Here is an 11925-nt window from a genome sequence, read left to right on the forward strand (position 1 = left end):
ATTCTGTTGTGCTGTGAGAATAAGCTCATTTTTGCTACTTCACGTTTTCAGTTTCTTTTCAGCCAAAACTGTGAAAATAAGTTGTTTTAAGTGTTTACCAAACACCTTTTTTATTTCAGTTTTTTTTATACCCACTTTTTATAAAAGCACATAAATACCAAATCCGTACTTACTATCTGGGGGTATAGGTAGAAAAGAAATTATGGTACGTATCGTACCCTTTTCACATGAAGGAAAAAAAATTTCGTTTCCAAGTACTAAAAAGAATATTAAAAAAACATTGAAAGCAACCACCATTTTTCCTCGTATAGTGAGACCCTTAGGATTGGGGGTGTTCTCAATTGCATAAAACCATACTTGACCACTCCTTAGTTATAGATTTTGAGATAAGAATAAGAGTGGTGGGGTCCTTTCTCGCCCTAGGGTTTTTTTATGTGCGAAGAATATTCATTTTGTAAAAAACAAAGAATTTTGTTCCTGCTTATCCAAGATCCTGACTCAACAGGAAAGCCAACAAGCTTGTTGGCGCAAGTGAGGGTCCTAAATATATGAAATGGTCAAAAGATTTGTTGTTGTTTAGAGGTTACAATGCAGGCTATTCGCTTTTTGTGGGGACGTGACCAATATATATATAATATGGTACAATTAGTTTAACAAAGTCAAATCAACATGTTTTTCCTTGCTCAATATGCTGTACAAATGCATGACATTATAATAAAGAACCCGACTTTTTATACTTTGAATTTTGCTCTAACTCTCATCTCAAATTCGTGTAAAGCAATATGCCGTTTCACTGCGAATCATTTCCAATTCACTCAAAGAGTGTTAGCAGTGGCGAAGTAAGTAGTTGTAGTGAGAAAAAGGGAGGGGGGGGGGTGGGGTGACAAAATTTAATATGGTAAAAGGTTCCGGAAAATGTAAATAACAAAATTCTAAATTCTAAACATCAAGCTAATCATTTTAACGACATAGTTAAAAATCCATAATTGGGTACTTCAATTAGTACATCTCAAACACAAACACAAATAATGACAACCCCAACCAAAAGAACAAGACCATGAAAAACAATAAAAACAGAGAGAGAACCTAAGACTAGTTAAATTCATTAGACTCAAAATATCCCATGTTTTTTTCATTCTGTTCTGTGCTAATTTATACTAAAACTAGGGCATTTATAGATATTGGAATACGAGGTGGATGCATAAAGTAGGGCATTTATGGAACTAATTAACTAGAGAAATTTATAATGAAAATGTTCTTGCATTTGCAACCTCTAGAAACCCTAAAGAAACAGTAGTTAAAGCTTTGTTATCGAATTATCTTTGGTATCTTTAGAATCTCATTTCAATTTCTCTTTATCTCTTTTTCCTTGGGTTTTTTTTTTAATTTTAATTTTTTTTATTATTATTTTTTATTTGTTTTTGGGATGAGATATTCCATTGTTCAAGGAAGGCAAAGTGATGCAGAGAATATCAAAAAAAGAAAAACCACGTACCTAAACCTCTACTGGTTGCAATCCACCACCCGCTTCTCGAGGCCCTTAAGCAAGTATAAAAACCTCCCGAACCCCATCACCTTAATCACCAAATTCATCCATCACTAGTCTCATATTCTTCAGGCATTTTTTTCAACTTTGTTTTCATAAGGTGAGGCTTTTTCAAATTTTAAGTTCACTCTTGGGCTTTTGTAGGTTAGGTTAGTTTGTCCGTAAAGAGTTTGAAGTTTGCCAAAATGATGTTATAATTTTTTAAGAGGGTACGGGGGAATTTCGTTGCACTTAACTGATACATTATTGTTTTTATCATATGTCTGAAATCTAGAAGTCCAAATTGAGAAAGATGAGCAGGCCAGGAGATTGGAACTGTAGGTCGTGCAACCATCTCAACTTCCAAAGGAGGGACTCGTGCCAGAGGTGTGGGGATCCAAAAAGTGGGGAGAGAGTTGAGTACGGAAGTTTTGGCACTGGAAGAGGTGGAGGTGGTGGTGGTTCATATGGATTCACCACTGGTCCGGATGTCCGCCCCGGTGACTGGTACTGCACCGTTGGCAACTGTGCAGCTCACAACTTTGCCAGCCGCTCCAGTTGCTTTAAGTGTGGTGCGGCTAAGGACGAATTGTCCAGTGGTGGCGGTGGCGGCGGCTTTGAGGGGGACATGCCTAGGCCACTCAGAGGGTTTGGCTTTGGCAGCGGTGGAAGTAGCTCTGGTCGCTCCGGATGGAAATCTGGAGACTGGATTTGTACAAGGTTAAATTTGCAAATTTTATCATTTTACTGATTAGTCACAATATCTTTCAATGAATATGTAGCAATATTACTCCCATATTTTATCATGTTTGTGTATATTACCACTTTTCCATGTCATGAAAATAATGGTAATTGTTCAATTAAATGGCACAGACCAGGGTGCAACGAGCACAACTTCGCTAGCAGGACGGAATGTTTCAGATGCAATGCTCCAAGGGACTCCAACGATGGCAAGTCTCCATTTTAACTCCTAAAATTTTCATGCTTTTCGGTGAGTATATGCACAAACGTGACTATTTTGAAGTAAAATATAGATAACGAAGCGATGTTAACTCGTTGGCGTAAGATAATGTAAGACACAGAGCATTCCCTCTCAAACCCCAAAACAAAGCTTTTCTACACTGTGGGAGCTCACCACTCATCCCTTATTTCTTATTAAACATATATTTACTTTCAAATATTTTTTTTTTGTTTTTTTATAATTTTTTAATCTAATATATAAATTTGATTCTCATCTTATTCAGGCACTGCTGTACTTTGCTGAAGGAACTGAGAAAAGAACATGATTCCCTTATGATGACATGAACTACCTAGCTAGCCACTCTCGTGGCCCAGATGATTCACCCTCTATATTTTTTTCCTTTTTCAATTCCCTTTTCCTTCCCCACCTTCTTTCCATTTTCTGGATATTTATCTTTTTAGAGAGCTTAAGTTGAATTCTGATAATGTACTTTAACTAAGCTACATCATTTGGCATTATTTTGTGAGCTTTCTTATGATATGAAAGGCATGTTGTTTTCTGGTACTATTAATCGAATTAATTCTCTGTTGTTATCTTGGATAATTGAAACATCTACTTGCTGCAAGTATATTTGATTGATTAATTACTTTCTGATACCTATTTCTAGAGAGCGGAAAAGAGGAGGATATGTATGAAGATGGAGGAAGATGCTCCATCCCGAGTATCAAGAATGCTTTTATCCTATGAGTGGTCCAAGGAATATTTGAGTTCTTAAAAACTGTAAACGAGTATTGTTGTCCATAACATGCTATATATATATAAACATACATATATATCTGTGAAAGCAAACTATATACCAACGGATCAAAAAAAAGAAAGAAAGAAAGAAAGCAAATATGCACCAAAGGAAAGGAACTGTTCTCGTGTTCACATGGAACTCTATCATGCTACGCTATGAGCTACGCAGCTCAAGAGATTCATGACCCAAAAGTACATCACATTCCTTGAATTGTTGCCCATGAATTTCCATATAACTGCACACATTTGTTGTGACTAGTTAGCAAATTTCGTATCCACACTGAATTATATCATGTTGTGATACGAGCTACGTAGCTCAAGGGATTGGCAACCTCATACTACAAGTGAAGTAGAACTTTCTAGTAGCTTATGAAAGACTTCGTTGTGTCAAACGCTTCGACCTTGTGAAGTACAAGATCACATAAGCTCAAGTACACTGCTCATGGAACCTTGCCTCAATTACACAAGCATGTTCTAATTTCAGACGACTTTTGTTTGAGCAATGAAGTCAACGACCAACTTGGCAACGCCGGCATCACATGGTCATGGGCAGTAGAGCACAATAAACTCAGCAACTCAATGCCCCAAAAAGCCAAAACTTATGGCCTAGACATCCCTGCTAGGAACGCCTGCTTTTATCAAAGCTACGGAAATAGTTCACACTAGGGATGGGTTCGGTTTTTTACCAAAACTGAAAACCGAACCAAAGTTATATTTGGTTTGGTTTAGTCCATTTTTTTTCCAGTTTTGTTTGGTTCAGTTTAATTTTGGTTCGGTTTTTATCGGTTCGGTTCCAGTTTTGGTTTGGTTTCAGTTTTTTATTTTATTTTATAAAAGCTGAAAATTGTTTTTAAAAATCTAAAATTCACAAGGAGCAGCTGGGGGAGAATTGAGAGTTCTAAAAAGTTCTCTGCCTATATACGAATATTTTGCATACAAACACATACATATATGTGTGTATATATGCTTGTATGGCGCGTTATTGATTGGACAAGGATTGTCTGCTCTCCTTGCTCACGTGCCTTCCTGTGCCCTCTTGTTTTGTATGGTCACGGTTAAGCCACGTCAACATTTTATATTTATTTTTTTATAGAGATAATAAGACAAAAATGAATAGTAATATAAAATGTTGACGTGGCTTAACTGTGACCACACAAACAGAAGAGTATGGGAAGGCACGGGAACTAGGAGGGCAGACAATCCTGGTCCTTATTGATTTGCAGAGGTATATGCAAGTGGAGTTCTCTGCAATGGCTATTGCCACAATTGCAGAAACTCTAGAAAACAATGGGATGGCTGTTGGCAAAAAAATCATGATATTAATTGTCGGCTAAAAGGATGATTCTAGGGGTAGACCTAGTCCAAAAAGCCAAGATTGAGATAGAACATATTTGGGTCTAAAATTAAGTTGATGATTGACTTGAAATTGGGTATAGGAAATGAATATCTAACTTAATTAAATAAATACAATAAATATATATTTAATTTAGTTCGGTTTCCAAACCACCAAAATCGAAACTGAACCAAAAGATTTCGGTTTGGTTTGGTTTCTTTTCTTCGGTTTTGGTCTTGTTTTGTTCGTTTTTTTTCAGCTTTGATTCGGTGTTCGGTTCATTTTTTTTTTGGTTTTCGGTTTTTTTAACCCACCCCTAGTTCACACTTCTAAGGCTAAAATTTTGCAAGACACTTGAATCAAGCAAAGTTTCATGAACATCCAAGGCAATTAAATTATGAGGATGGAGTAAAGCGAAAAAAACAGTTTATTAAATTTCTAGCAAATTGATAAACTGGCACAAAAGCCATAAAAATCTGGCACAAGCTAAACAAAGGAGAAACAAAATCTAGACGAAAAAAGAAAAGGAATTTTCCAAGCCTTTAAAGCAGACTACCCATCAGCAGCTTGGATGATCTCAGGCTCCTTAGCAACCACCTTGTATTTAGCAGCTCGCACTTCTACCACTTCATCTTCCACAACTCCTATCTCGGCAACTTTACCCTCAACTGCTTTATCTACAACAGCAAAGAAGTCAAAGTCTAGCAGATCCTCCAAGGGGGTAGAGGAAGTCTTCAAATCTTTTTTAGAAAACTCATAATCAAGCTACCTTCCTTGAAAATGGTCAACAAATCCTATCTTGTAGAAATTGACTTAAGTCTGAGTAAGAGCACTTTCATGATTTTCCTTTTTGCTCTTTAACTGCTTATTCACCTTACCAAGGTCATTATTGACACTCCGCAACTCATCATAATCTTTATCCAAGAACTCATTGGCGAGCAACCCGCCCTTCAACCCCTTATCCTTGGATGCAAATTCATGGGTTCTGAAGACAATTCATTTTGTTGGTAGAAGTGATAATTTCCTGATCCTTACGAAGTAAGCAGAATAAAGCTTCGAGTAAACCTTATCCAGATCTTGGATTCTCAGCGAGTCTAGTTCTCTATCCTTCTGTGTTGCTTTCATCGGCGATCGAGAAGTAACAAGCATAAGCTTCTGATTCTTAATTTCTTGACGAACTAGTTCCAGCTGTGCCGAAGTGAGGGCAGAAGTAACGAACCCCTTCAATTTTAACTCAGCAAGCTTGGCCTCTAGAATTTCAATTTTCTTGGAAAAATGAGCTTTAACTGCTATTACAGCTTCAACTTCATTGGCATCACAAATCGTATCCCTATCATGAAGAATGGTCTTAGCAATTAAGATCGGGGTCTTTTGTATTAAGTATACAACTCAGTAATACAGTTAGTAATATAGTTAGTAAGGTTGTTAGGATTTCTCTTATAAAAACAGTGTGTGTAATCTTCATTTAGTGACTTAATACAAATCCTATTTCTCTCTCTAAACTTTCTCTCTAGAATCTCTTTTGTTTCTCTCTATCATCTTTCTCTTCCTCTGTACCAATTCTTCATCTTTTACAATGTAGTTAACATTTTGCATTATAGCAAGAACGGAAGCTCTTCGTTCATCAGGAGGACACTTCAAAAAGACACTTATTGCACTGTTTTTCCAACACATTCAACAAATTTAGTCCAAGTAGTCGAATCCATAAGCAAGTCAAAATTGAGCAGCAAGTGGATATAAGAAAAGTCTTCAGGTATATAATCTTTTGACTTCTCACAACTGCCATTGGGAGCAGTTTCATTTTTCTTTGCAGACAACTTTGACATGGCAACAAACAGAAGGAACAGGCTTTGACACCTCTTTAGCAGCTAAATCTACCTTCCAAATTCTTATAGTGGGCGAGCTTTCCAAAAGCCGATCTAGACTTAGCGACAGATGGACGATTTACTTGATCTCCAAACCCAGACGTTGGGGGCAACTCGTAACTATTACGCTAAGCAATCTTGTCAGCCAAGGTTTTAGCTCGTTCAAAGTGGCAAACTTCATAAGCTCAACTACTTCCTTTTTATCATTTGAAAGAGAAAGATTGATGACAAGCTTCTTGGAGCAGCAAAACTCCCACGAGCAGCATAAGAAGTCCTTGGTTTCTTCTCAACTGATGGCTCACGGGCAGGTGACAAAACTTTCTTCTTTTCACTTACATTGGCAACAAGCTTGACAATAGCAATCGGGGAAGCATACACTTTCTTCTTAATTCACTTAATCTGCTATCTAGGTGGGAGTTCATCTTTCTCCCCACGAAGATACACATTCTTCATGTTAGGCTTACTCTTATGAGTCAAGCCAAACTCCGAATCTGCACAGGGAAAGAAGATATTCAGTAATCCAAAGTTAAAAGTAGCCCCTACCTGATTTGAAGCAGATGAGGAATAAATTAGTTCGCTTACCTTCAATAAACTTTAATGGGATGCGCAACTCAACTAAGAATCGGACTTCCACTCACCACTGATATCCTAGAGTGTCCTTGGTTCATTCGTGGTCACCTCTGGTTGAAGAATCAAAGAGCTTATAGTGCCTAAACCTTAATTGTCCCACACCATTCTTACGACCATTCTCAAAGGAATACCAGAATTCGTCAATGCTCAAATCCAGATCAAAGGATCTACTCAACTTGGAAAATCCCACCATGGCACGAATATATTGCATTGGGGGAACACTGCAAGAGCAGACCTTATGGAATAGATCACCTCTTAGTAGAAGCACGATATGGAAAAGGTGAATCCCAAGATGAAGTAGTATGGATGAAACTTGATAATTCTCCACCCAGCTTGAAAACCGTTAATGCATGGTTTATGTCTACTTCTGTCTTTCATGCGCCTCACATGAATTTCAGATGGGGTTGCCTGCCTAAATTCCTCAAGAAAGTCTCAGAACAATAGATCAAAGACAATCTTGGCTTGTCGAACTCTGAAGTATCCTACTCTTCTAGAATACTTGCCTTGACAATACTTAAGTGGGGGATATTTATCACCTTTGCACTGGGAGGAAGACATTTTGTAAAAATCCTGCAAAAAAATACCATATATATTCAAAAAATTGTTCGAGGAAAGAAAAAAAAACAATAAGGGGCAGTGCACCAGGCCGTAGCCTAACGCGCCAGCCCCACATGAAGCCTAACGCTTCAGCGTTACTTCCTCCTGCGCGTGACCAGGCCCCAACCTGCCTCAGCTCCACAGCTGCAACTGCGACGACCTCAGCTCTGTAGCTCCCAGCCTCACCAACCTAATGCTGCGACTACCAGCCGCACCGAGACACTGTTACACTGACTTCACTTGGCTCCAAAAAAAGAAAAAAGAAAGAAAAAAGGAAACGATTTTCTTTTATCTTATCTTGAGGCTTCAGCAACAATGACAACGATGACCAACTCTTCACGGGCAAAAAAATAAGAAAATAGGGGGAAGGGGAAATAATTTTCTCTTGTTTTCTCTTTTTCATGTTGGAAAATAAGAATAATCATACTCTTACCATAATTTTATACCACCTTAGGTGGTGTATAAGTTGGACATGCCTACATTAGCTAAAATGCGTTTTTCAATTTCATATATTATTAATTACAAACCTAAATCAAAATTAAATTGATTGCATTTTTTTATGTTTTCTTCACCCACTCTATCTCCATTCATATGTCCAATTGATCCTCGTAGCTCCAATCTCATCCCTCATCCCCATTCGATTATTCCTTCTCCTATCTTCACTAGCACTCCATCCAAACTCTAATGACAAAAAAAAATTGAAAAAAAAATACAAAAAGCCTAGAACCATGGGTTTTCATCTATTGTGATTTTTCGTTTTCATACCGACAATTTTGTTTTCATTTTTTGTGGTTAAAAGAGATGATCAAATGCTCTGCATGTAACAGTGACATTTAAAAATTAGGGTTACATTGATTTCGTAATCCTGAGAAGAAAGATGACAATGGCAAGAGGGTAGGAGGAAGATACAATGAGGACACCTATAAATTACGGTTCGATTGATTTCTTAATCTTTTTTATTAATGAAAGTCTGTTATAAACTTTCCTAGTTTAAGTGTGCTTGTGTAAATCCTAGATTAGATTTGATTCTAGTTATTCTTTCCTATATGGACTTGTATTCCTTGGGGATGAAGGATTTCTTCTCCCTCTTATTACTATAAATAAACGCACTACTTAGGGAGGAATAACACACACATTCCCCTACAATTTTACAAACACATCTCTCTCTCTTCTCTCCTTGCCATCAGCCCCTTCCCCTTGTTAGATGAAATAGGCTACAACACGTTATCAACACGCTCCTACCGCTACGCTTAGGAATCTGACGAGGAAGCTTTTTGCATCAAACTAGTTGATCCATATCATCACGCAATAATGTTCTTCCAAAATAATGGTTTTTATCTCGATATTTTTGCAGCCCTAATAGCATGAACATTCACCATAATGTATGACACAACTTTACGTTTTTTGAATTTTAGATTCTACATAAATTGTGTATGCATTATATTCATAATTGTTAAATTATGTGAATTAGATATTTCCATGAATTGCATCAAATATATGTCCATGCATTAAAATATTTGAATTGAATTAATTGCAAAAAAAAAAAAACATGCTTCATCTAGGGTTATTTGAACCCAAGACCCGAGCCATCCTTGTGGAGCTTGATGCTCCACCCCTGTGAGTGAACCAAAATGACGCCGTCCCTGACATCGTCCCAAAACCCAGAAACCCCCCACTCGCTGTCACGACCTGAAGTTGTGTTCTTGGGCCTTGTTCATTGTCTTGAACGATGATTGAATGGGATTCCAGAAGAAACGAGTGTTCATTTGACACACTTTGGAACTTAAGCAAATAAACACATACCTATAACTTAACAACTTTTGAAAAAACTTTGGTTCCACATCCCTTGATCAAGAAACCTTTTCTTTGTCCCTTGGATTTGTTCCTATTGAACTCTTGGATCTGCACCATGGTTTTTTACCTGGAACTCAACCGCCTGCAGCTGTGGCACCAACCTTTTTCTCCGGTGAAGCAACCTAGTACACGCTGGGGTGTTCTGGACACCAAAACCCGAAGCCCATATTGGGCTGGCTTGTTTGACCCGCAAAAAAAAAGGGATTTTTTTTCTTAATTGGGCTCACCTGAAGCGGCCTAACACCATGGCTTGGCCCAATATATGACACCAGCTCGAGGGCTAAGGTGTTCCACATGCCTACGATGCACTGGATCCCAGCCTGCAGCTGGTACATCGGTGCACCTGCACCGCATCGCACCTGATCAACACTTAGTTTAGGCTTATGTCTTTGGATCTGGCCTCATTGTAGCCTGTTTGCTGCCACTAAGCTTGCAGCCCAAATATGAATTGGGACCTAATCAGCCCGTGCCCATTCCAGCCCAAGTTTGGGCCTGGATGTTATGGTACAAATTTTCTTAGCCTATCCGTGGGCTTTGGTATAAGTTTTTAGGCCCCGAGCTTAATTGCCTAATTTTTTTTAGGCCTAATGGGTTTTATATTTTTTTACCCACACTTTAAATTTGGCCCGAAGTCCAAATAATTAATTCAATTACAATTAGAAACCTGAAGTTCTATTTGCATATTTCTGTATATATATATATATATATATATATATATATATATATATATATATATATATATATTTGCGTTTGTCTGCAGGAACATATGAACCTAAAGTTCATTATTTCGAAACCTGAAGTTTCTACAAACATGCCTTGTTTGAAAATATGAAGTTTTCATTAAAAACATCACCCATGAAAACCTAAAGTTTTTTCATGCGAATTTTAACCAATACATGTCTATTAGAACCTGAATGTTATACTCCTATGTGAATTGATTGATATTTTTCTCCATTGCACTAGCCACATCTTGTCCATCTATTTTGTGATAAGAACATGTCGAATTTGAACAAACTTGAATTTACCGCTTTGGAGGTCTCTGGAAGGAACTACCTCAAGTGGGTCTAAGATGTGAAGCTCCACCTCACTACAAAGCATTTGCGTTCCACCATTGAAGATGAGACGGACAACCCTGTTGGCAAAGCTGAGAAAGCTACTACCATGATCTTCATCCGAAGACGTATTCATGATGCACTGCAAACTGAGTATCTTGCTGAGGAGGATCCACAAGTACTATGGGTCGCTTTGGCTGATCGTCTTGATCACCAGAAGAACATTTTCTTGCCTGAAGCAAGACATGACTGGCAGCATTTGCGCTTCCAAAACACGGGACCAATGGTCATTTGAACCATGGATGTAGATATGTGCTATCGTTGTGGTTCAAAAGACCATTGGTCCCGTGTTTGTTGAGCTTCTCAAAAGGTTGTAACTGAATATCATTCTCATCGTAAGAAGTTTGAATCAAACTTTGTGCAAGTGCACGAACCATATAGTACCAATATGGAGCTTTCTAACTTTTAAGAGGTTGTTACCCCTACGGAGGATTAGAATCTTAGACATAAACTATTTTTCTAGTTGAAATAATACAATGGGGCCAAATTCCACAGTAGTGGCCGAAACCCCCCTTTGTTTTTTTGGTTAATTCTGAACAATTTTCCTTTATGTTTGGATTATTTGTTGGTGATTTGTTTTTGGATATTAAGTTTTTAATTAATTTTCGTCCTTGAAATACTTAAAATTATTTTGAATGGATATTTGTTTTTAGAACTTTTAGGCATGTGATTGATTCAAATTAGTTTTCATTCTAGGTATGACTATCAAGGAAGTTAGTTGTCTGGCAGATAGTGCAACCACACAGACCGTTTTGCTTGAGCGCATCTATTTCACTAACTTCATACCTAAGAATGCACCTTTGACAACCCTCTCAGGCCCATCCAACCTGATCGAAGGATACGGTATGGCACGTATAATGTTGTCCAATGGTACAATTTTGACCATTGATGAGACACTCTATTCTCCACGTTCTGGAAGAACGTTGTTGAGTTTTAAGGACATTAGAGATAACAATTACCACGCTGAAACCCACGTAGAAAATAGAGTTGAATTTATATGCATAACTTCCTATGAATATGACCATAAACATATTCTAGAGGAGAGTATCCTGAGTGATCTGTATACTATGACCATACGCCCCATAGAGAGCCATTATGTGGCCGGCCCTACCTTTGCGACCGCACACGAAATTACACTATGGCATGATCGTTTGGGACATCCTGGATAGATAGTGATGCATCGTATCCTCAAATCATTAGACAGGCATCCACTAACCCCAAAGCTTAGGTTCGATATAAGGAATCACATG

The 11925-nt window shown here is 37.9% G+C and overlaps 1 protein-coding gene across 2 annotated transcripts; it reads left to right on the plus strand.

Moving 5' to 3' along the window:
- Window positions 1-1441: 1441 nt before the first annotated feature.
- On the plus strand, window positions 1442-3089 carry LOC103441413 (RNA-binding protein involved in heterochromatin assembly dri1-like). 2 transcript variants are annotated; one of them, XM_008380092.4, is made up of 4 exons: window positions 1442-1646; window positions 1821-2245; window positions 2399-2475; window positions 2770-3089. In XM_008380092.4, exons 2-4 carry the CDS (start codon window positions 1839-1841, stop codon window positions 2787-2789), a joined length of 504 nt encoding a protein of 167 aa, XP_008378314.3. In that variant the 5' UTR covers window positions 1442-1646; window positions 1821-1838; the 3' UTR covers window positions 2790-3089. The 2 variants fall into 2 exon arrangements, with proteins under 2 accessions (XP_008378314.3, XP_008378315.3); XM_008380093.4 differs by having other exon boundaries at window positions 1446-1646; window positions 2399-2516.
- The last annotated feature ends 8836 nt before the right edge of the window (window positions 3090-11925 follow it).

Source organism: Malus domestica, chromosome 08 (genome assembly GCF_042453785.1).
Source record: "Malus domestica chromosome 08, GDT2T_hap1".
NCBI lineage: Eukaryota > Viridiplantae > Streptophyta > Magnoliopsida > Rosales > Rosaceae > Malus > Malus domestica.